Source organism: Blennius ocellaris (assembly GCF_963422515.1).
Source record: "Blennius ocellaris genome assembly, chromosome: 3".
NCBI classification, from domain to species: Eukaryota; Metazoa; Chordata; class Actinopteri; order Blenniiformes; family Blenniidae; genus Blennius; species Blennius ocellaris.
Window position 1 is genome coordinate 16,681,425 of NC_137652.1, and position 26,570 is coordinate 16,707,994.

The 26,570-nt window shown below is 41.7% G+C and overlaps 2 protein-coding genes across 2 annotated transcripts in view; both read right to left on the bottom strand.

The window, feature by feature from the left end:
• The window catches only part of tmem131l (transmembrane 131 like), a 28,654-nt gene extending 20,420 nt beyond the window's left edge, over positions 1 to 8,234 (bottom strand). Inside the window, 3 exon segments of the mRNA XM_080517720.1 lie at positions 2,909 to 2,952; positions 7,295 to 7,368; positions 8,060 to 8,234. Coding sequence (XP_080373846.1) covers positions 2,909 to 2,952; positions 7,295 to 7,368; positions 8,060 to 8,183 — 242 coding nt within the window. The 5' untranslated portion in view covers positions 8,184 to 8,234.
• Positions 8,235 to 11,582: 3,348 nt separating this feature from the next.
• mnd1 (meiotic nuclear divisions 1 homolog) lies at positions 11,583 to 26,127 on the bottom strand (the record flags this gene model as incomplete). Its single annotated transcript, XM_080517813.1, has 8 exons — positions 25,996 to 26,127; positions 25,304 to 25,369; positions 23,472 to 23,529; positions 21,441 to 21,589; positions 20,535 to 20,609; positions 20,337 to 20,451; positions 13,688 to 13,732; positions 11,583 to 11,689 (listed from the first exon to the last, which is right to left on the bottom strand). The coding sequence occupies exons 1-8, from the start codon at positions 25,996 to 25,998 to the stop codon at positions 11,583 to 11,585; spliced, it is 618 nt and encodes a 205-aa protein (XP_080373939.1). The 5' UTR covers positions 25,999 to 26,127.
• Between the last annotated feature and the right edge of the window lie 443 nt (positions 26,128 to 26,570).

Below are 26,570 nucleotides of genomic sequence, written 5' to 3' on the forward strand. Positions count from 1 at the left end.
CAGCACATTGGAGCAGGATTACTCAAAACCGAAGAGGCTACATGTGGGCGAGGGCATGAAAGGACAAATGTGGAAGCAGAAATGAGGGTTCATGTCGTGTGTGATTGTTGTCTAAAGGTCAGCATGTCCCAATTAAAAGTGCTACGATTCTGTGGCGCCATTATCCGTCGTGGAAGGGAAACGACACGTATAAAGAACATTGGCTCGGTGATGGGGGGATAGATTGATTCGTTTCATCACGTTAAAACAAAGTGTGAAGACACGCCACAATCTTTTTCGATGATTAGCAGCGTCACACTCTAAACTGTCTGAGGCAATTAAATTTCAGTGTATAGTAACTTTGAATCGGTTGCAAATTCAGCTGCTCGACAAGCGCTCCACTGCGCTGTAGTTCCGAGGATTCTGTCCACCGCCACAGTACAAAAATAACAAGTTATGCTTGGTGCAATTTGATCCCCTGGATCTAAGTCAAATAAAGTGGGTGTAAGCAGTGACCTGAGCCGTGGTCCAGGGGGAGAGGTTGGGAGCAGAAGAGACTTCAGGGCAACTATTGTTCACACACGTGTTGTGGAAGACGGGGAAAACAATACGACTGACCGAGAAATTAAAACCACGCGTTATAGCATTAGGAGTTTAGCGGCTCCGAAATGCGGGACTACAAAATATATTTTGAACAAACATAATGATAATAATGACTGCTGTACAGATTAGGCTACATCATTTTTAAAAAACCAACACAAGCAAACACGTCAGGACACAAAACTCGACATGGGTATCATCGGCCTCTGTATCTGCTGCTTGCGGTGTTCTTTAGAGTGCAAGAAGGTGACGGCGGGCCTGGTGAGTGGCTGATAACCCCTGCACGAGAGGCCTCGCGGCACACGGCTCCCGAGGTCCTGAGGTCAGCCAACACTGCAACGCCTCTCTTGCATCTCACCTCCTGAGGTTTAAAAATAGCTTTATTCCCACACTGTTCAAGCAACTGTCGGCTGCACGTAAGCCAAGTAAACTTTAAAACCAGGCTCTCTTTAAGAGGACAGCTCCTTTTTTTTTTTTTTTTTTGGAGTACGTGACTGGGTAAATATATTGACGATCGTTCAGGTCTATTGTGCAATGTTTGGTATAGTATAGTAGAACGGAATAGTAAATGTCACGAGTTGAACCACATTATACTATCACTCATCTGGCAGCTGTATCCTTTATATGACCGCCACAGGACTCTCTTTTAGATAGTGTCAGACAGCTGTCCAGGTCATCCTTACGGCTTATTACTTGGCAAAGCCCTAAATGTGATTTATAGTGTTTAAATGAAGGAGAATAACCAATGGAGAGCAAGCCCATATACAGTGATAAAAGCAATGCCATGACATTTTAGGTTTGCCTTGGTTAGCTGCTTCCAGACCACATATTTAAAATGGTTTGTTTTTGTGTTTTCAATGACCAGTTGGAAAAGTCTCCCCATTGTAGAGCACTCTAGTGATTCAGAAAGTTTGGGGGCTACTCCAGCATGGACACAGTCGTCGACCAAATTTCCCAGACTGCAAAATAGTAACGTTTCACAATTCCCCTTCACTGTGACTTCAACCCCTTTCAACAGGTTTACTTTCTATACATTATAACTCTTCAGATCTCAATGGTTTCAGCTGCTGGATAGAAGACTTCTAGTAGCACTATGAAATATGCAATCTGTTGGTTTTACACATTTTTGTCACAAACCAAATACACAATATTCAAATGGCGGGTAAACCAGGTTCAGCTCTGAAAGAAAACCGCAATAACGTTGGATTATTGGCATTGGACATCCCGTTGCTCAAACTGGCCTCATCTTGCAGGAAGAAGTAGGTGAAACTTGTAAAATGCTGCAGTCCAAACATCTATTCAGGGGAGCAGAGTTTATGGATCATATCCAGTTTCAGTATACAACCTAAAAGCCCAATGCCATTACATTACTGGCACGGCTGCTGCTACTTGTTAATCTTCACAGACATAAACAAGAACCAGAAGTAAAGCCTCCATGGAGCATCTGTGGCAAAAAAAAAACCAACTATATTTCAAGAGAGCAGCATCACGTTTGCAGTTTCTGACTAGACAAACAAGACCAGGGCACTAGAAAATAATACCATTAACTGTAGACCCTCTGACAAAAACATACTTTCCAAAGTATTTTGTGCAGGAACAAAACCAGCTGGGAGAGACAGACCACCCCTCTTTTTTTTCTTTCAAGGAGTTCTAAAATTAGTCAGGAATTTAGTTCTGTGCCTCCGTTAACACACGCCCCCAAACTCTCTCAGTCACACGCCCCCTCACTCACCAACATAAACACTAGCGTCTGCCTGCAGAGGAAAAATACTTTGCATGTTTTTTTTTGTTTTTTTTAAAGCTTGTGACACTCGCTCGTTGCGCTGAAACCACACGGCGTCGTTTATCTATGCGAGAGCAGGAACACACCGACGTGAAGCCACAAACCGTTTAACAGAGCTGTCATGGAAGCTGTTAAATATGTACATTATAGCAATGTTTTATAGAAAGAGCTGGTTTTTTTTCCTGTACTGAAGTGGACAATAGTTTTTCCATCTGGGCAGTCGAGAAAAAAGAAAAAAGAAAAAAAACAACCAACATTGCTGCAGCTCTGGTTACAGTCCATCTTACAGTAGTGTTGTGTCTGCATGATGCAATCTGTGACTTAGTTTATCTGTTGATAAAAACTGTAGCTTGGGGATAAGCATGCCACTCATGCTCAGGTGGAAACTGCTTTAGCTTCACATACCTCTAAAATTGCTGAACGTATGTGTGAGTTTCTCCGACTGACGCTTGAATTTGCGAGAAAAACTGCTGGCTTGCCGACTGTCACAGAGAGGTTTCGGTTTCAAGTTCACGGCAGGGTAGATGAGCTAAACAAATCTCTTACCTGTCTTCTAGAGGAAGGCCGTCTCTTCTTCGCTCCTTTTCAACCTGAAAAGGACCAAGCAAGACATTCCATTAAACAGAAACCCGTTGATTGAACATCATCAATACGACCTTAAGAAGAATGATATCTGTGAGCTGAGTGGGATGCGCGTGTGCTGGTATGCCAAACTGCCTTCTGGCTGCTCATATTCATGAACAAGAGGCTTAATTCACATTGATAAAAAATAAACTGCTGAATTTCATTTGTCTGCACTTTATTTCTCTGAATTTGACAGATATGATTTCAATGCGTCAGAAGCAGCAAATCCTAGGAAGAAACTGGATAGTCCTTGGAAAACTAAAACTGGCATTAAATCCTTTGCATCATGGCTCTGAATTAGACAGCAGGCAGCAAATTGTGCCAGTGTTGGCAGAGAGCACTACAGCTCTCAGAGCTGCAACGAGCACCCTGCGGTGAACTCTGTGTTCCCACAGGACGGCTGCATAAATCCCAATTGGTAGCCGGTCCCCAAAGGCAAACGACCCTGTTCTGTCTGCAGGAAAGGTTTAAGAGCCAAAAAGGAAATCATATTAATCAACACTCTAACTCAACGTGAGGGAAGATGGTATTGTCATGTTCATGAAACCAGTATAAGATTATTTGAGCTTAGTTACATGATGTGTTATTAAGCCAGAAGCAGTCAATTAAAAAATAGTACGCTTCCTTCATAGAGGAGTAGACATGGTCAGCAACAACAATCAGACAGGCTGTGGTGTTCCAAGAAAATATCCTTCACTCCTCACATCTCGAGCAGCCTGAACCAGGGGCACAGGGCAGGATGCTTTAATGTCGTCTACCATCTGAATGAGGGCCGACAATGAATCTGCCAATTATAGCCCTTAGAGAACAATCTCGTTATTCCCTGCTATCAGAATCGGCCCCAAAAGACCCTTATCAGTCAAGACCTAATCTTAATGTTGCAGAAGATAAAGACTCATCAGGCCAGCCGATGTCAAATTTAGGTGAGCTTGTACAAACTGTACCCCAAGTTTTTTGATTTTAGCGAAACAGAGCGGAATAAATTGCTTTCTTCTGGAGCCACCCGACATCAGCTTCAAGGTCCAATGTCTTCTGCGTTTCTTGATTGAACAAGTGGTTATTCATGCCTTCTTAGTTCGGCCGTTCTCCTCCGAACTACGGCATGGACGAGGCATTTTTTGCAAACAGCTACAAACTGGATAATGACTTATTTTAGACAATTGTCTGTTTACAGGTGTAAAGATGAGAGGCTTTTACCCGTTTGCATTCAACAGTAGTTGAACAGGTGTCCTTAATAAAGTGCTGATGAGAGTGTAGTTCTTCACTTAAGCCACGGTCCCACCGTAACTTTTCGTGCCGGGGCAGGGTGGGGACCACGCGGGTTTTTCGCTTCGGTCCCACCGAAAACGTTGTGGATGGTACGGAAGGAACCGCGACCACATGCTACGATTTCCTGTCACCCCTCTGCTGAGGTACCGAGCGCTGAGGAACGGGTCTGTGAGGAGGAGCGACAACGCAGCCGTCTGCTGATTGGTCGTGACAACCGTCACTCTCCACTTGCCCACAATATTAAAATATCTCATTGGTTGTAAACCCTCCCGTTGTTGTTTACAGAAGCTGCTTCGTGCTCACGGGCTGTTTTGTTAACTGGGTTTATTGAAATGTTGGCACGTGACACAATATTGCGGTCGAGGTGCAGACTCAGCGGGAGATGGTAGCTGCCATTCACAATGAGAAAGTTTATGCAGTGTCACAAGAGGACGAGGCTCAAGGCTTCACTCTGACCTACGGCCTGCAGCTTATCCGCACTTTATGCAGTGGGGCTGCGCGACAGAGTTGGGCCTAAGCGCGCTTTGCCGTACCGTACCCTCCAGCCCCGCTCCGGCATGTAATGTATCTTAAGCTTGTTTCGATTTTTATCTCACAAATTAAGATCAGGGGAAAAAATAAATAAAAATTATACAAGAAAAAGAGCAACTCATTGAACCCACACTTTGAAAACCACTGCTTTGGAGGATTTTGCTTTCGTCTCACTTTGGAGTACTAATACATTTCCTACAGACAGCACAGTAATAGTGCCAGATATATTTAGGATCACAACAAATGGAGTTAGCAGCAGTCTCATTACTTCAAAACCATGTGCCTGCTCAAAGCTATTACCTGATTACTGCACTGTGCATCCCTTGTGCTGTTTACACCAAGAGAAACTTTAACCTGGCGGCACACTTTGTAGTAAGTCATGCAGAAAGTACACAATCCCACATTGCACAGGAGTAAAGTTTTACTCACGAAGCAGGTAAGACTCACCGGTTAAGTACTGAGTTGTCGTTGTGTGTGCCGTGCATGGCCAGCAGAGATAAGCTCTGATCACTTTCAGTGCAGAAATGCAGTTTCCTCAAGAACAATCAGACACATTACTGTGACTGCAAATAGTGCTACAAAACGAGACCCATGGAAAACATTTAGAATGAAATCAAAGTCTTTTTTTAATGCAGCACCGCACCATAGAAGTCCAAATGTGACTGAGTATGTTGAACAGTGACAGTAAAGTAATTCTTGTCTGTGCAGGAATCACTAAAAATCAAATGGAAGGACAGATTTACAACAATCTTGCTTTTATAGGACTTTTGTAACACTGCAATAATGCATCTTGTCCCGTAGTTCACTTGACTGACAAAAGGTCTTTTTTATTTAATAATTTATCCATGTGGTTAAAGTGCTTATGAAGCAAAATGACTAAAACACATTCTTTGTGCAGTGGAAGTTGCATGTTGCAACTTGAAATGGTCCAGTTTATGCAGGCGAGTTTCACCACGAGTCCTATCCTACAATGCCCTGAGCCCATTTTAAAGAGTGACACATTAACAATGTGACAGAAAGAGACAAAAAATAATTTTCCTGCTGAGTAAGCACAACAATAACACAGGCCAACGTTGCTCGGTGCAGCAGGAGCACTGCAGCGGGTGTAAATGAACTCGAGTCCACTCGAGAGGGAATTAAGCATTCGCGACTCCAGTCTGTGTACGAAATTCAAATACGTGCCCAGAACGACTCATCTTAAATACCAAGGAAATCAGTGAACTGAGACTTGGGGCCAAATCTAATCAGATAGTTCTCAGGAAAATGCACAACATGAGACAATGAGTAAACCGACGTGAATTGTAGCAATTCACATACACGAAAAGGCTGAGAAGCACTCTTTACTCACTTCACACACCTGTCCGAGTTGCCTGTGCTGCACAGGGAAGTGTGACAAACAGCATCACTCCACCTAAAGGTGTGAGTTAATGCTCAAGCTCAACCAGATGATCGCCTGCACCCTCACAATAAAAAGCAAAGACATCCCCGCCATGCTCTGACACACAGCCCATGTAACTTAGACAGTCCCTCCATTCACTGCCGAATGTGACACCTGACAATGTCAACAACTGACATCTGCCCGCGATGCATAAAAAAACCCAACATGCATACATTTCCATTAGTTCATCCAAGAAATTATCTTTAATGTTGAATCATCGACTCATGTGTTACATTTGGCCACAGCATCATCTCTGGCTGTTATTAGTAAGCATTTATAAACATTCCTTTCATGTAATGGCCCAATCATCTGTGTGAGAGTATCTTTAAAGAGAACCAATCCTGCTTCAGTTGTTAAATCTGTACTAAAAAAAAGTGCAATTTCACCAACATAAAGTAGCACACAGCCCTCAGGTAGGACAAGGAGTCAGTTGGTGAGCTCGGGACAGGTTCTAGGTAAATACTGACCGTCTGGATGTTTGCACTCTCCTTGCTCTAGAATTCTGAAATCCTCACCGACGCCTACTTGGTGACAAAAATGTAAAGCACTTCCTAGACTTCAGAGAATATTGCTCAACAAAGCGCACGAGGAGCGTATGGTCGTAAAGCAGTGTGCAGGAGGGGATAGCCTCACTCCAGGCATGCTCTCATTGTGGACCACAGATTCAACCCCATAATGGACACTATGTACAAAAGAAAAATAAGGAGGAGCCACATGGCAGGTGGCCTCCCGCTTTGCCTTCATATCGGGAGTTGTCGTGCGCATAAATGAGACCTTAAAGCGCCAAAAGATCACGGCAGGTGACCAACAACCGTGACCGTGGAAGTCAAAGTCATAACGATTGCACAAACACAAACTGTGTACCAACTGCAGAACACAACAATAACAACAGCGACGCTCCAGACCTGCCACACGTGTTCCGTTCATTTATCCGATGCTTCCAACGCTTCCTTGGTCGTTGTTTTTTTTTTTGTTGTTGTTGTTGCTATTTCTATTACTTGTGCATATATTCCCTAGTTTCGGCTTCAACGCCGTACAAGCTGAAGGTGAAGGCAGGAATGCTGGGTTACCTGGAGCGGGACTAAAGGTTCTGCCTCCTCCGGCTGCCAGACCTCGACCACGCTGGTGGACATCTGACTCAGAGCTTCAAGACATGGGCAAGAAATTAACCGTTAGTGGGGATTGGGGAGGGGGAAGAGAATGGCACCGGGTTCAATGTACATGTGCGACCCTGTGAGCTGGCGTGGTGAAATATCTGGGATCGGGGAGAGAGGAGTGAGGAGACGAGTTGTTCTCGGCAGCCTGACAAAGGGGCTGTTCGCTAGCTGCCTGTAGCTTAGCACCGAGGCTAACCAAGTTGGAAAACACACACTGCAGTAAACACACGAGTGTGGAGCCCTAAATACACGACTTACATAAATGTGTTAGATTTTATTACACCTCCCCGACAGATGTAGGTCTTTTTTCTTCTTTAAAAGTCTAGACAATCCCCCTGCTTTTTCTTCTTTCTTGTATGGACAAGTTATATTTAATAAAGAGGGAGAATAAGGGGAACTGGAAGCTAGCGTGAACTAGCAGGCTGATAAAACATTGGTCCAAAACGAGGCTCAAATTAAAAAAAACAAAAAATACTCTGGAATAACTTTGTCACGAATAGTTCTCATCCGTTATCACAGCCCCAGTCTGTTTATCTGTCATTTTAACCCGTGTTACTGTCAAGTCAGCCAAGCTAACTTAAGGGTTTTTTTTTTTCTTCCCTTTTTCTCCTCTTCCCTCCCCGGCACCACGGTGGCGTCCACGTCCAGAAGAGGGCACATACAACGCGAGAAACAGACCTTGCAGCTGAGCTCCTCCGTGCTGCACGCAGGGTAAAAGTAGCTGAAGTATCCCCAGTAGTATATTGATCCACGTTTTCCTGTGACAGTGGCTGCCGTGGTGGAAGTCGTGTAGCCCCGCCATGCTGCTGCCGCCCTCTCCGCTAGCAGCCTTCCGTGTGTTCCGCTGGGTCGGCGGCCGTGTCTTCTCTCTCTCTCTCGCTCTCTCTCGCTCTCTCTTTCTCGCGCGCGCGCTGAGGAGGAGCAGTGGCAGCAGCAGCAGCAGCAGCTCCCTCCTTCTCTGTCACTCCCAGACTGTTCAAACACACTCTCTATCTCCTGCAAAAAACAAAACAAAAAAAACAGTTTATGATGTCTTCTGCACGCGATGGAACTCATGCACAGGTGTATTTACAAGGAGGAGCGTGCATGGGGTTGGACACTAAACATCACACCTTTGATGTTCTTTTAACAACAATTATATTCTTATGGATGTTTTTTTTATTTGTTTGACCTTGCTATATTATATTTTTTCATGCTTTATAATCCAGATCTCTTCTTCTAGTCGAGAAACATCATTACATTTTCCATTTGTGCTGCATTTCTATTTCATTATTGTCATACTTTCTGCACTTTGATTTACACCAATCTGGTGGCAAGAATAGAATAGAATAGAATAGAATGTCAAAAAAGAACACACACTCGCTGGTGCACTTTTGAATGAAATGTTAATGCAGTTGATTGCCATCAACAAAACCCAAATAATTGTTTTAAGCAAATTAAAACATACATACATATTGGTTCAGATTTATTGTACAAGTGAAAAGTAGCAACAAGGTGTCACATAATGAAGTTTAATTGATTGATTTAAGGTCAACAAACTAAACTAATCATATTTTATTAATGCCCCTGGGGAAATCGTCACCTGTTTCCAGGAGTGATGGTCAGTGACAGTGTGGAGCTGCCCACCCTGGCTGAAGGTCTTGCTCAGCGACCCGCCCTCTGTTGGATTCAAACTCACAAGCTTCTGATCCCAAGGCCACTTCTCGAGGATGCCTCCTTGTCACTCCCACACGATTACATTCTGTCACCATAAAGTAACACACAACATCTTCAGTGCCCTCTTTATTTCAACTAAGATGGGAAACATCATATGTTGTTTAATTATCTTTTCACATGCTCATATTGACTGAAAGTATGTAAATACTTATCACAACTCTGCTCCTCCTTCAATTTAACACACTGCTGAGAAGTAAGTCAAAGCTCAGGTAGAGAGCACACTGTGGCTTCTACGCATAATTGATCATCTTCATATTTAAACTTTACAACAATTTGAACATTTTCTTCCATCACATATCTGGAATTACTGCTTCACCGATGAAAACCATTTCAATACACTGTGGCACATGTGAGGTTTTATTACAACTGCTTTGCTTTCCTCAAGACATTGTTCCTGAAGTAAATATTTGTTATTCAATATCGCTCTTTGCTTCAAGTAAATTCTACTTTATTGATTTACTTATATGTCTCTGCACATCTGAGCACAATAGATAATATATGAAGTGTTTTTCTCTTGTGAGCCCTTTTTTAAAATAAAAAAAATTCATGCAGGTATGAGTACACGTGGCACTTAATCAACAAGCGATACAATCAGGAAGGACTCCGTTTGGCTTAAATATATTTCACAGCATTGTTTGCGCCAAACATCTCATCTGGTCTGGAACTGTCTTTACGATAAAGAAGAACTAAAAGGGTCCACAGAGGGTTTATCTTGACAGGGTGGAGTTTGTTTATTACAGGAAGTGACTTTTTTTGGGGGGGGATGTCTGTGGTCCGATTTGTTACCAGTTGATAACAATCTGTCGTGTTCCTTCAAAAAAAAACAAAAAAACTGCACACTAATGCACTGAGAGAAAAAAAAAATTTGTAAGACAAACAGTGGTCACCAAATATTAAATTGCTTTCACTTAGCATTAACCAAAACCTGTATTATTCTTTATCGCATGACATTTTAACAGGAAGTTACTGCAGGAAATCCTACTTTCACACAATAACCAAGTAATTCATTGCAATTACACGAGTTCAAAATAGGGCAACATACGTTTGATGCTTAATTCCAGTCGTGTATTTGGGAATTAGAAAACATTTAATTGGGTGTCACTAGGGGCTTGAAGTTGAGGGTAAGCGACACATCTTCAGTCAATTGTTGATGTCCTACGAGGGCAGGGCACATTCAACAAAAGCCCTTACCGTTAAACGCCATTTATGTTGGCAAGAAAAAGCCAAGCTGGCCTTTTAATGAGGCTTTGATACTCTGCCTGTCACGCTCATGAATCATAGTCGGGACGGGTTGGGCAGGTACACACACGAACACACTCAGGTTACTCATCCGTTGGTGTGTCAGCCATTCATCAGAGCACTTTCAACAATGGGCTCATTGTTGTCAAAATAAAAACTATATGTGTTAACGGATACCTTTAATTAAAAATAAAAATTGAGAACAGGAGGCATTAAAATATTTCAAACATTTAATTGATAAGCTGTCCAGTCAGTCTCTTATTAAACTTTTTTCTGTGAACAACTCAAACACAAAAATAATCTGACACAAGAGGAAGCAACAACAATGTGCATACTATTGATTCCCAGGAAAGAATCTAACATTGGCACACACACACAAAAAAAAATGCATCAGAAATATGAAACAACAACGCCAGCTGTACTGACTTGATCAACCAGGATGTTGAGCTAACAAAGAATGCACACCGACCTGTTTTGCATCAGCCTAACAGAAAAGAGTGAGGGGGGTGAAAAAGGTGAGTGAAAGTCATTCTGGACGTGTCATTTTGTTCATGGAGACAAAAAAAAAAAGAGAAAAAAAAGCAGCTTTTGTGTTAAATTTCACTGCATTCCAGCAGCAATTACTAAAGAAATGCAAACACAAAAAGGAGGGGGTGCTGCTGGAGTAAATGCATGCATATGGAGAATAATTCAAAATACCAGATGGCCCTGTTAAGAGAAAAACAATGCAACAAAAAGTGAATGGCCTTCACAATGTAAACATTCACAGCAGAGTAGACACAACATATCCTTTAGATTCGGCCATCAATTCTACAGCGAGCTATGTTGGAAAAAAAAAAAAAGAAAAAAGAAAGACGGATAAATGCAGATAGAACCTGGTGAGTATTGAATTCCAAACCATCTGTTTTAACCGTATAAATTCAGTCACTTGCAACACAGTTGCCCCAAGTGCTGATTCCCCTCTATCATCAGCTCGGAGCTCTCAGTTTTCAAACTAACAGGTGTCTCAAAAGTCAGGCTGCTAAGTTGTGTTTATGGCCAAGCCCCCCAACGAGTGCGCGGCCCACTCGCTTCTCTGGTTGCAACCAAGCAATACATCTGCTGGTAAAGCCCAACTGCTCCAGCAAAAAAAAAAAAAGAAAAAAGAAAATCACTGAGAACATCGTGATTCCACTTGGACCCATGGCTGTCCAGTCCAAAAAGAAGCTAACATTCCCCCACCCCCCCCCCCCAAAAAAAAAAAATGCTAATCCATGTAGTCAAAGTCCTCAGGGATGCCAAAAGCTTTATTAATGCGGCTGTCATCGAAAGAAAACTTCTTCTTTGTCCAGGACTTTATGGCGAAAACATTGTCTGAAATAGAAACGAGTAATGAAAGTAAATAACACATTGAGGCATCTGCCTGCTCATTATGACACAGATTAGCAGTCATTTTGACGAAGGAAACATTGTTGGGCTACAAGAAGATCGTTAAAGTCCAAGAACATAATGCATCTGCTGTCATGTCCCCCAAACACAAGCTTGATACTATTTTGGAGAAAGTCGAGTTCTTCTGGCAGAAGATTTAACCATTACTTCCTGAGCACAGCAATCATTTCACTGAAGAGAAGATCGACAGCGCCTGGAAACATTTAATGAGGACGTTAGGGCTGCTGTATGTTCTCTACACTACAGCTTGTCATGTTGACGCAAGAGTCCCGCTCCGATCAGCAGAGGCTCGACTTAAATGTTTACAAGTGATCCTGGGAGTCGGCTGAATGTGCTCACGAAAGTGGTCAATCTATATGCAGTCAGCGGTCTCTGTGTACATTGGAAGATCGCCCATCCAAGTCAACACGAGTTGTCCAAATGGAGGTTACAGTGACTCGTGCTGCAGCGTTAGTTTGTGTCTACAGCTGCTGTGACAAAATGCTTTCAAAGATTAAAAAAAAAAAAAGAAAGACACCGCTTTCATCACTCATCTCAATTGACTGGCTGGGAATCTGAAGGGGCTGCTGCGTCTGTGACTTTGTGTTGGATTAATCTCAAACATCAACAGGCGGCAAATCATAAAAACCACAATTAGGATTCCAGATATCGCCGTTGACTTTTGGACCCAGTGTGACTTAAGAGAATAAATATACACCGATTTAAGTTTATGTAACCTTCCCTGTTTAATGCACAATTCATAACGAAACATGCCAACATGAAATTTAGAAAAGGAAATAGTAAAAACAAAATAACATTTATTTGACTGTACTGCTTCCAAATTATTTCAGTTTCACTGTAAATAAATGTCAGAATATAAGGGCAATGTTTTAAACGTGATTGGAGCCACCAAATCGAAAAGCACATCAAGAATCTTCCTGTCGGGCTGAGGTTTGTTTTATTGGAAAAGCCTCTGAATCACAACATTAATAATGCACGTCACCTGCACGCTGCTTTTGACTTGACAGGTGATTAAATGTGTCAGGACTTGTGTGGGTGTGTCTCAGTGCAACATGGCAACGATGAAAGCTGCACATTAGTTTAAAAAAAAAGCAAAGAGCTCAGCGACCGTGTCAGGTGTTGAAGCTTCGGTTTGTCCTGCGGCGAGTAACCCACTCATATATGATGTCCAGGGGAGCTGGAGGGCACGGGTGTGTTAACAAAACTAAAAAGGAACCTCTGGCATGGGTTGATATAAACGTTTCAGTTGTTGGAAACAACACGCACAGTTGTTTTGCACTGCCAGTCCAGAAGGACGAGGAAGAACTTGCTGCTGGAGCGCATATGACTCATAAATGACTCAAATGAGTTTAATTCTATGAAATCAAACCGAAAGTGTGTCCGCTGGAGCCACCGACACCGCTGTGTGGAAAAGTGGAAATACCACGGGCTCCGCTGGTTGCCATGACGGCCAAAGGTCAGCCGTGTCCAGGGTTACCGCTCAGGTCAACAAACGCACACAGTGAGCCTGAGCCGACTCCCGGGAGGCGACTGCTGGACACAAAGAGTCCTTGCTGCCTCCACTGGGTCGATTTTAAGAGCTGCTAAAGGGTAATCAATGAAATGTGCTCCTGACACTTGGTATTATTTTTCAAACGCACATTTTCTCCACACTGTTGTGGATACATTCGGAGTGAAGGCTGCAGCAAGTCCTTTTCTTCTCTCAATATTCAGCTAATTAATCTGTCAATACATAGCAGACTATAACATACCAACATTTTTTTTTTTCAAAACACCTTGCTTTATGTTGCGATTAAGTGCTTGTCATTCATTTATCTTGGATTTGTGCCAAATGAGCACTAAATAATTAAATAAGCGTCTAATATGAATGTAGCTGTAACGTGCAGTAGATGCATATGACTGTAAATAGATGAGAAGACTCACCCGTCCACCTGGAAACTGCGTCTTTGGCTACAACGTTGGACTTTTCTGGAAAACAAAGGTTGTGATCTCGCGATGCGTCACACATAAAAATCACAGCAATCCATTAACACACAGAGGTATGAAGGTCGGTTTAAAGAAATAGAACATATAGGCAATAAGAAAATCGGCTATACTTAACATTGCCCAAAGAAAGTCGCAAACAGGCGATTTTTTGTGGGCTGCAGCTTCTTTTCAGTTTTAGTAATATTTACGGTTTAAAACACACGTTAAGCCTGGTCAAACACTAAACGAACATACAGTCGATGCTAATGTGAGACACCAGTAGAGCAGAAACAACTTCTGGCGCTGATTTATAGCTGGTGAACTAAAACACAAATGCAACCAACCCAGCAAACACTTTGAGGATTACAGAGCTCTGGTGATGTGCTGGTTGGTACGTACAGCTGTGCTGAGTGAACAAGTGGTTTATTATTAAAGAAAAGTGGACACTTCAGCCCACGCTTCCCCTGCAGCTCCGTCTCCAAAGAGCCCATCGACAGTAAAAACCCAAAATAGAGCCGAACAATGTGCCGAGAGAAATATCGGGTGACCTATAAAGCGGAGTCCTAAATCAAACTCGGATAACATCACAAGTTATCCGGGCACCTGGAGGAACCACATTACTTTTCATTAGAGGTGAAATGTTGGAAATCCAGGTCATTAAATTTTTTTTATCTCAGACCAGGTTCAGATCGCAGATGCACTGGAGCAATATCGGATTTCTCTCAAATCTTATTCTTCATGAAAACTAGAAATGTGTAAGGAGGGGTGTCGTGCGATGAGGCAAGCCATTTTAGCACACGAGCACATTTACAAAAACACGTTTCATGGAGGTAAAAGTTTACAAGACAATGGAGTAAAAGTAACACAATTAACCCAAAGGTGATATATAATCTCACCGTAACAAGAATATTTTAGTTGAAGGAATTTGACAATTAAAGATGTTGAGACATTTTGAAAAGCTCGAGGATTTAGGATATGCAGTTAAATTGTATATTTCAGTACAATGTATGGATAACAAAAGTCATCACAAAATGTATTTTCTTTATAAATGAAGCTGTTAATTGTTTCTCAATCATTGTCTTTTAAAACCCACCTTTTTGCTATACCACGCCAACATAACTTGGGGTGCGGCAAAAATGTATTTATTAAATTGTATGTTTTGGATCACTTGTTTGCAGGTATTAATGGGCGTGGCAAGCATGGCAAGCATGCACAGGACAAAAGAGGAAGGCTTAGTTTTATTGTAATCTAGTTGATCAACTCTTCCTGTTTTGTTATCGACTGTGACCTTTAAGCTTGAGGTGAACGCATGAAGAGACACGGCTGAAGACAAGTTAGGTTAAGACTCTAACCGCATAGAATTCCCGAGGGACACTTCACTCATTTTTAACTTCACTTCGCCTGAATAGTTTCTATTATTCTCATGCAGACGTTTCACTGAGAGTCCGATTACAGGATTAGCACGCCGCGTGACGACGTCGTCGATGGCGACATCTGAATAGACCTCAGATGTCGAGATGAACTCCAGAGTCCTGCTCGCGTCTCGCCTCTATGCAGGAACAGGTCTGAGCCCATTCTGCATGTTCAGGCTCAACCCTCCAGCGCAAGACATAACTCGTGTACTCAGCACATAGCTGCTCAGCGCTCACTCAGGGGAGATGCTTATCTGCAGTGTGTGTGTGTGTGTGTGTGTGTGTGTGTGTGTGTGTGTGTGTGTGTGTGTGTGTGTGTGTGTGTGTGTGTTAAGCACAAGTCCTGTAGGCATGTGCAGACAGTAGCAAATGTAAAAACAGACTCCTGTTTTACTTACCACAAAAGAGCTAAATTATAACCAAGATATACTGGAATTATTTCTTTTATATTCATGAAATAATAATAATAAAAATCTTACTTACTGGTGTAATCACAGAGTGTATCAGGTTGAAATGGGGTTAGACAAACCCCCACCCCCACTCTAACCCAACAAACCAATAATGTATTTCAACTTTGGAAATTGGCTCTTGGGTCACCAGACGCACATGATACGCAGATATTAGATTTCTTGTTTTTTTTTTTTTAAGAGATATATTTTTGTTTATTGTAGCAAAACTCTAATATAACTGATGCTAAAATGAAAGAACACTGTCATCTGTCCCAAGATGAGTAATTAGAAACCTTTAATAAGTTGATGTGTTTAATGCGAGTGATCAACACCATACCTAATCAGTAAAATAACTGTATTTAACATATTGATGAGCAGTATTTTGCAATTTTCATTTGTCATAAGTCAATTCAATTAGTAGGCGAGTTGGGTAACAGTTTTGAGCTCATTTAATGTACATTTCTATAAAAATGTGGTCTCAGTGTTAACATTAATGCAGCACCTTTTCTTGTTGTATCATTAGGTTACGTTTCAAAATCAAGTCTGAGTGTATGCACAGTTTTATCCCTCCAGTTAAGATGTTAATATTTATATTATGCAGTCTGAACTGAATAAAATGTCCTGTATTATATTCAGCTGGCAGTCAGTTCTACCAGGTAGACAAACTGCAGGAAACACAAGTTGCTGTGAGAAAACAAGAGCATAAAGAACAAATACAGCAAAGGGATGTTGTAAAACATATGCACAAAATATGGAATGGAATGTTGGTCAAAACAAATTGGAACCTTTAAAGGGCACTCATTATTAAAATATTGGAAAAATAGAGTAAAGATAACGTGAAACCTAACCTTATGAAACCTAACGAAAAGCATAAACTCCCCTAAAATCATGCAGTAGCAAAAAAAAAAAAAGAGGATAATTCTGTAACTGGATTTCTGTAAAACTCTGTCCACATGGTATTCAAAGCCACCGCGCCACATAGTAATAATAATAAAAAAAAAAAAAACAAGTTACCTAAATACGACCGAAAAGAAGCATTGGGATGACATGTTAAAACATTAAAATATGGCCATACTGTCAGTTTCACAGGCCCAGTGTTTATGTTCAGGCTGCCAGTTTCCATCATAATGTCAAGCATTATTTAGTTATTGATGTAAATATCTACTGTATGATTCTCATCAATTCACTGTAAAAAAAAATAAAATATTGAAGAAACAAGAAATGTTACTAAATTTGTCCAATAAATCAAGGAGAAATCGTGTTCTCTGCATTACATAACAGATACTAAAAATGTCCATGAGTGAAGTCTAAAAACAACTACATGAAATGCTTTTCGAATATGAAAAAAGCAATGTTTGAGTACATCACAGTGTACATTAAAATGTCAATACAGTCTTCTTTTAGATGCTGTATAACAAGAAACATATTATATCATTATAATAATAATAACAATAGAATAAACATTGTTGCTGGGAGGAGAAACGCATCACAAAAAAATAGTTTGCTGAGTTTGCGCGTTCCACTGCCTGGAACTGGGAGACGAGTATATTGTCTCGGAGAAGTGGAAAAACCAGTTTGCGGACTAAATGCAGGCACGCTGTGAGTTTGGGAGGCGCAGATAAACAGACCAGGTATTTTAATTTTTTTTTTTTAATGACACCACACATGTCACATAGCCACATAAAGTCACACCCCCCCCCTATAACACAGGTAGGCTGGAACTCCAAACCCAACGCAGTGACAGATTCTTGTAATGCCACCAATGCCTGTGTGGATTGTACGGCCTGCTTGTAGAAGAGGTGTGTGAAATGTCTGAAAGGTCAGATGTGACGAGATACAGATTTAAACATCAAAAGACACCTCTATGTGAACAGGAAGATGCACATTTCCTGTCATGTATCGATATTGACCCGGTTTGCGGTTCGACCTCGCGTTTATAGAGGTTCGGTTTTCACTTCCTGACTCGTGCAGGACTGTGACGGTCACGATCAACAACGCTGCAGGGAAACGGACGAGCTGAGAAAGTTCAGTGATCGCCGTCTCCCCACAGGTACACGCGCTTAAAACATCCTGCTCCGTGTGTGGCTCTGTTGTGCCACACACGGCACACACTACATTAAACGCAGTGTGTAAATGTCCTTGTATGAGGTTTGTTAAGAAAGATTTGATTCACACGAACTTGCTTTTGTACATCTTTCCAACTCATAATTTACACTTCCAACAATTCTACCTTCATTAAAGTTCATCTTTGATCTGTAATAAGCTTATGGAGCTTCCATCTATTGAAGTCAGCGCTCACTCAGGGGAGGTGTGTGTGTGTGTGTGTGTGTGTGTGTGTGTGTGTGTGTGTGTGTGTGTGTGTGTGTGTGTGTGTGTGTGTGTGTGTGTGTGTGTGTGTGTGTGTGTGTGTGTGTGTGTGTGTGTGTGTGTGTGTGTGTGTGTGTGTGTGTGTGTGTGTGTGTGTGTGTGTGTGTGTGTGTGTGTGTGTGTGTGTGTGTGTGTGTGTGTGTGTGTGTGTGTGTGTGTGTGTGTGTGTGTGTGTGTGTGTGTGTGTGTTCGGGGCGACCGTGGCTCAGGTGGTAGAGTGGTCGTCTTTCGCACTGAGAGGTCGGAGGTTCCATCCCAGTCTACACTGGTCTATGAGTCGAAGTGTCCTTGGGCAAGACACTGAACCCTAAATTGCTCCCAGTGGTCGACTAGCGCCTTGCATGCCAGCTCTGTCCCATTGGTGTGTGAATGTGAGCGTGAATGGGTGAATCACTGATATGTGAAGCGCTTTGGGACTGCACTCAGTGTGGTTAGAAGGCGCTATATAAATCTAGACCATTTACCAAGTCAAATTCCCTACAAAATATACAAATTCCAGGAAGCTCATACTTCAAAAACATTGCACACATGCAGAATAGAGGGCTTGTAATTTGACACAAGGCTCATGAAAATGCCTGCAGAAGACGACAACAACACATTGGTTAATCAACCCTTTAGTAATAAAGTGAATAGATTTGGTACTTCCTGGATTTTCTTCCTGCTTTTTCGCCCCCAAATTATTAAAGGAATGCCAGAGAATATGTGAAGTGATGTTTAACAACAAGATATGTGTTGCTCATGTAGGATTTTCCGAATTAGTGAAAACAATCCTGACACGAGACAGTTCTGCTTTATAATTGTCACAATAACCAAGACGGCATTGTGGTATGACTACTTGTTTAGGTTAAGAATCTCCTTCTCCTGGTGTGTGCACCTGTTTGACATCTTTCATTAAAAAAAAATACGTTCCTTTAAAACAGCCACAGTTAATCTGAATAACAAGGTTCTTATATGAGTGACAACTATGACCACTCAATCTGGATATACGCACCTCCTGACTTTTGCATTTGTGAAAATAAAATGCATTTAGTAGCATGTTACATTTGTTGGATCCTGTTTCTCGCACTTTTTCAGCACATCACAATACATTTCTTTGCTCAACCAGTTGTGAGATTATGGCATCCACCTTGAAATGGGCTGCATGATACTCGAGTGAGTGTTTGACTTGCAGCACGGAGCTGTTGACGTCTCCAAAACTCCTTCCATAAATACATCTCTTTGTTGAATGCTTACAAAGCTTAAAAAAAAGGGAGAAACAAAAATCTGGGAGAAACTATTCATGGTTACCAACAGCACGAGAGTCTTTTTTGTTAGCGGCCCTCAAGTCTGACAATGTGTGGGAGGCTCTGCCGAGCTAATCCAGCTCCTGCTGCACACTTGTGTGCCCATTATTTGGTGTTGAAACCACTTGCTCGAATTAGGCTGAACACGTCGCTTTGCTTCCTGGACATTGCCCAAACCCTTTCCTCTGCCTCTCCTTTTAACAGGAGCTCCTCAATGGGATCGTCTGGACTCACGAGCTGATGTGCGAACTCCAGTTGCAGCAGAGACTGCAATGTCTCACAGGTCGACTTGCAACCTGTTGACACCCGAACTCCCAACAAATGGATCGAACCTTACAGCTCCACGCCTTCATCAATAAACAAGTGCCACAATGAATCTGCTGCGATACAACAAATCAAAACAAGCCATCCTTGCGTATCGTCACAGCCTGCAGGAAACAGTACTGATGTAAACTGCAGCCCGGCATGATAGGAATCAAGGTGTGTACACGCTCGTCACGTTGAATCCAGTTGAAATGAACACATGTGCGGCAGCTGGTTTGGTTCAGCCGTGTGGAAGTTTCACTGTTGCCGCCTTCAGCCTGATGCACAATAAACAACCAGACGAAGTCTGAAAGAAAAGTATATCTCTCGACTTTTAAATGCCTCCTCTGACTCCATTATACGCTTAATTTGTTGCCGGACATACGGTACGCTGCAGTAAAAATTGCTCGTGTGAGCTCGATTGAACTAAACCTCAGTGCCGTCGTTGCTCGGCCTCTTGGAACCACAATAGACGTGTGAAAATATATCAGAAACTACGACTGTGACCTGAAAACTACAGACGATGTCATTATGCTCTCACACTGAAGTTTAATAGAACTGTTGCACGAACCATCACCATAAGCTGTGGTTGCAATCTATTTGACTTTTATCCCGTCTTTCTTATCTCGATTCATACATTTTTATCTTGTTGCACCATGACCTGAGAACTGTGTTTTGTTCTCGTCACGTGTGGTTTTGAAAGATCAGTAAAAATGAATCCGAGTCATATTGTAACCAACAGCTTCCTGTGACGTGAACAGACCAGAGCGGCTGCATCGCGACCTGTACTCACTCATCTCTTGAATGACTTCTGGGTCACACTCTCGGTACTTCTCCAACTCCTCCAGCAGCTGCGTTCGCTCGTCCCTCAGAGCCTGCCGCTCCTTCAGCAAAGAGCTTCGTTCTTTCTGCGACGATTACACACAAATCACGTCAATCGCGTTCACTGAAATGCTCGCAAGATTCAGACTCACTTTGAACATCTCCTTACTGTATCCTGACGTCCCACTTTAGATTTTTCGACGGCTTTGTGGAGAGACTCCTTCCGCTGCTTTGCCTCTGAGGTCTTGGTACAAGAAGACACATAATTATAATGTAACGAAACAAATACTCAGCAAAAAAGTTGCATAGTTTGTTGATGATGGTTGGACGGGTTCAAAAATATTTATAGGCTTGTTTCCTTTGCCTGATCACTAAAACCTCCTGGGACAATCTTAACACCCATTAGTTGTGGTTTTAGTTCTAAAAATCAACCAAACAAGCTGCATGGCCACTTCGTTACCATTTACTGTATCACCCGACGAACAGCTGTCACACAAACAAGCGTTTATTTGTGAGAGGTCGCGGCTTCATAGCATTTAGCTTCTGTCCCAGAAATCTGGTGGCGGACGTTCTTGTTGCAGTCGCCACCCTCACACCATCTGTCTGCCATGTAGCAGCAGAGGGAAGTGGGTCACCGCAGATGAAGAGCCTCACACACAAAAACCAATCTGTGGCAGAGAATGTTTCACGAACATGCAACGAGACTAAACATCAATTAATATAAGCTTTATCACTTTAAGCAGTTTTTACCTGGGAGGAATTCTCCCATGATGAAAATGTATCACGGAAATCTGAAACTTAAAAAGAATAGACGGAGAAACCCTTCGAGCAGATGATCGACAGTAATTAACATTCATCGTTTGCATTTTCTGCTCATTTTTATTTTTGCCATCTATTAGCAGAAATCTTTTCTGGGTCGTGTTTGTCACATTGGCCTCGTTACTATAAACCCCAGCGAGCTGGAGCTCTTCCTACATCACACGACAACCAAACTGTAAAGCTATTTCTTTCCTTCATTTCTTAACAGATTGCCGTGGAAACACACTTTTAACGTGGCGTTCTGATTGGTCCTCACCTGCTTCTGCAGCTCTTCCAGTTTGTGCTCGCGGGCGTTTAAGGCCTTGCTGGGAAAGGCCCAGTAATAGTTGGAGGTACCGACTCTCTCGCAGTCGACCATGTTGTCGTCCACCAGGCTCTGCAGCACATCTTTCACAGTCATGGGAGCTAAAGGCAACGGAGACAGAAAACAGCAATACAGTCTTGTGTTTTCTAACAAAACATTGCTTCCTGGGGGAGCTGAGCAGTTTTTATGTAATCATAATTTGGTCTACGGATGACTGAATCATGGTGGAGTTATTTTGTGAGTTTGGGATTTGCAAAAGGCAAGAAAATCAAAACGAGTCATCCGATATTGGATGCAAGAGTTCATCCGACTGAAGCCTTTAAAAAGTGCAAGTCATTATAAGATCTCAGCAGTGCAGCTCAAATATCCTCAAACGTAAATCCACATATCTGCAGCCCCTCTCCGTTTTCTCTTTCATGCGAGTGAACGATGCAGAAGAGGATGTACCAGAGCGGCAGCTACATCTTCAATAGTGTCAGCAGTGAAATGCGATACTCCCACATGCTTTACTGAGCCGGTCCACGGCAAAACTGAAAGAGCTTATCTGGTGCGTTGGGAGCTGGGAGGACGTTGGACAGCCGCAAAAAATAGGACTGGCAGCAAGGAACGCAAATATGACACACTCTATTTGGATTAACCATACATGCTCTTTCGAAACTATGCTGCTTTTTTTTTCTAAAAAGCTGCCAGGATGTTATAACCACTCCTGTAAATTTTCCCAACATAGCTGAGATCACTTCCTTTGGCGTCTATTCTCATATTTTCTTTCTTTCTTTCTCGCTTTCTTCAGGGAAACGTGCCCAAAATGCAATGTTGCCCCCCCCCCCTTCTCCTCCATCACCCAGTAACGACTCTCTGCCTACGTACAGGGGTTTGAAAACATATGCTTTTAATCACAGCAACAAGATCCACTTTCTACAGAATCATGTTTTGCGGACTTTAAAACAAAAATACCTTGTCACGTCACTTAAACACACTCAACACAGGTTTGTTTGTTCGGCCAGAGCTGCACTCAAATGGCTAATTTGTATATATATATATTTTTTTAATAAAAATTCCCTGCGTACAGATAACGTCAGTCAACGCTGAGGGAATGTGTTTACCATGAGAGCTGAAAGCTTTCAGCAGTCTTCTGCACGGGCAGATTACTGCTATTGATAGACTTGGTTCTGCTTATACAGTCTAAATACAGTTATGATGGCAGGAGCAAGTCCCAGTTGCCATGGCAACCGTGTAAGCACGTCACCGCCGTTTTCAAGAATGCATGAGGTTGCAGCGCTTGTAGCAGTGTTAAAGTCTGCAGGGTCCCTGGACACAAACTAATGGCATCTTAAAATTAAAAAGAAGAACAACAAGCACTGACGCATTTATGCCTGTTATGTTCCATTTCTTTCTCGCTCAAGCAGTTTCCTGGTTTGATTATATTCCACCATTTGATATCAAAACGTAATTTTTAATACTTGAAGCTGTTAAAGAACCGACTAAATTCATACTGGCTGATTGCATAAAACATGAGTGTTGGCTCTAAAACATACACAGCATTGAGTGAGCACAAGCCTTAAAGGTTCCATATTATGCAAAATTCACTTTATAATGGTTTTCTAACTGTAATATATTTCCTCATAGCCCATGTATGAAGCTCCAGAAGTGACAAAAAGTCTGTCATCTACTTCACTTGCGTGCTCCACCTTTTAGCGAATGTGTGCTCATGCAGGCGAATCTGAGATTGTCCCTTCATGACGTCATCTGGCTATAAACACTACCTCTGGTAGTGGATACTCACATTGATGTTCTTTACAGGTAGACTGGCTGGAATTCAGACTAAGGATAGAGTTCAAGAAATACACTATGGATACTATATTGTTTTACATCTGACACTGGTGTGAAATCTTTGAAAAACTGTATAATATAGGACTTTTAATTCAGGAATCAAACATGACAAAAATTGATTATATATATATACAGGCAGATGACATTACTCACATATGCCCTTGGTCTTGGGGGCAATCTTCTCAATGTCTTTCAGCTGGAACACATCTTTCTGGAAAAAAAAAAGTGTTTTCCCCCAATTAGTGAATGAAACGACAACTTTTTAGTTTCAATTTCCAACCATTTCTGGAAGGTCATGCAGCTCAAACAGCAGCCGTTGCAGCCGAGTGTAGTGATGGGCAGGGTCCACCTTGGACAGGTCGATCACAGGACAAACAAAGGATGCAGACCGTCACACACACTCACACCAACAGGCAATTTAGAGTCACCTATTAGCCTCAACTTAAATACATCTTTTGTGTGTGTCTGAGGAAACTGGAGGACTCTGGAGCTCCACCCAGAGTTCAACCAGGACACTCACTACCAAACAAAGCAATAACCGCAACACAACTGTGCAGCCTCTAATACAGCACTTTAAAAATTTAACTAAATCATCACGACGCTGCTTATTTTTTTCACTTTTAGTTAACTGTTCAGGTGTCCTCTATGTTTTGTGTTACTACTCAAATTAAAACTTAATTAGATAATCTTTTAAAATCAGGGTGTATCTTGGTCATGGGGCTTGACAAATGCATGTTTGGTCTGGGGAAGTATCACGTTGATCAATATAGTAGTTTAAGAAATCCAGCGGTGCTACTCCTGAATGTATATGTGAGAAGAAATACAAGATTATATTTTTTATTTTATTTTTTAATTGAATATGTTCTGCTCAATTGCATCAAATAAGCAATCATCTAAAATGATCTTGGGAAAAATAAATACATTTTAAAAAAATGTTTCCATAAACAACTCAATGAATTCCGTTTTTCAACCTCCTGAGAGAATTTTTGGTCATTATTTTGATATCATCTTAGTTTAAAATTCTTTGTGATCCAATAAAAAAAGAAAGAAAAAATAAAGAGCTAAATTGTCACTACAAATAATGAAGGCTCATGCGCAAGGAAAAACAAGACCTTTTTATCAAATGATAACCTGTTTTTCATTTATAAAATCTGTTTTGCACCCTTTAAAAAAAAAAATCTTTGATAGCAGCCTAAATCAATACCAGCAGCTTTATTTCAGTGCAGAGTTAAAAACAAATACACAATTCAAATGTGCACTACAGACAATAATATTACATAAGTGATTTAAATCAGTTTAAGGCTTGATATAGGCCAGCTTGAAAATACTGAACACCCAGGAAACAAATACGTTCAGCTGCTTCACATATGCGGGAAAAAACCCACCTGCAATAGAAAGGAAAATGAGAATCCCTGAATGTTTTGTAAGCCTCGAATGGATAGCTTGAAAGTAGTGACTTCTGAAAAGATTTTCTTTTTCCTTTGAAACCTTGCACCATTTGATTGACTGCAAATGTTAAGGCCATACACCATAAAAAACCAAAAACCAAAAAGATTAAATCCATGTGATGTAGTTTGTATGAAAGCTGATCCACTTTCCGGTGGTTTGAGATTGGAAATGAAATGTTCAACAAATCCTGCACTTTCCACCACAAAAGTAAAATCGGTTGGTATCCATTATTTGATTTGCTTTTCAGATTAGGTTATCAATACTATAAGGTAATAATACACCGGTCGGGCCGTTCTGTGTGGAGTTTGCATGTTCTCCCACTGTGTGTTTGTGGGTCTTCAGTGTCCTCCCTCATGGTTCCAAAAAAAAAAAAAAGCATGTGAGGTTCATTGGTGACCACAAATTGCTTTTGGGTGTGAATGTTAGTGTGTGAAGTTGTCTTTGTGCGTTTGTCCCGTGATGGACTGGTGACCTCTCCAGGGCGTAACCTGCCCTCGCCCAACGTAAACAGGTTTTCTCAAAGAGGAAAACTTCACCGATTCAAAGAAAATCTCCATCATGCGTGTCCTCTTCTCCTCCAAACTCAGGCCTTTCTTCTTCGACTGAAACAAAAAGTGTGTGATTAATAGGTTACATTCAGTTGAGGCGCAATTTCAAGAAACGAGTTTATTGCAAGTACAATCGACAGCATTTCAAGATACAACTGTCTACTATGGCTGAAGTATTTGATCAGTAATAAGAGAGGCCTGCGTTGTTTATCGCGAGACTTATAACACAGGCGACTCCATTAGTATTATTGCGATGCGACATGCAGCCACCAGGAGCGGCACTGGGCTGTAATACGCTCAGAAAATGGGTGTATGGCGTTACTCGGACATTTATTTGTTTCATTAACAGAAATAAGATAAGTTACGGAAACAGCGTGGATTTTCTTTAACAGTTTATTCGTCTAACGCAGAGATTTTGACGAAATGGTAACGTAACGTATTACACTGGAGCGCACGCGCTGACGCAGGTGTGCAGGTACACTACATTTATAGGACTAAAAACGGCGCTTTGTATTTCTAATGCGACATATAACGAGTTAGTTTACTGCTGGTTTTGTTCAGACTATTCGCGTTCGCTATGAGCTAACTCAGCTAGCTATGACAGCCTGTGGTAACATGTACTTAGCATTCTCTACAGCACTGTCAAACGGAAGAGTACTTCATACGGAGCAGCTACTCACCATTTTGCAGAGCGAACTCTACCAGCAACACCCTTCGACGCCAACTATTTAGTGACTGGAGCGTAATCTCTCGGTTTTGTTGCGTTTAACAGACCAAACGAGCATAACTGTTGAAGATGGGACTGAATTTCCCGCGAAAGGCTGACGTAAAGCTGCATTCACTGTACCTCGGAAAAGACCATTCGCTAAAACATAGGGACTGGACATTAAACTAATGTAGGGTTGTGTCTTAGTACGATCGAGTCAGAAAATAGTATTTGACATAAGAGACAATACAATAATCTACCATTATGAAGCATAATCAGTTCAATATTACTTATTTTTCAAATAATTGTGCCTTCAACTGTGTGTTGTTCCTGGGCGTTAAACTGTCTTTAGCTGTGTGTCAGTGAACGCAGCACCAGTCAATTCCAAACGCGCCTTGGGAAAAAAAAAACACTCGGGTTATTCGTGTATTATTTTGTTGGTGGTGTCTTTTCAGTTCTATCAGTATTCATGCATTAGTTTTGCTATTCATGTTCACCATTTAATGCACAATTTCTTAGATAGGTAATGACCTTGATCTCATGGTGTTG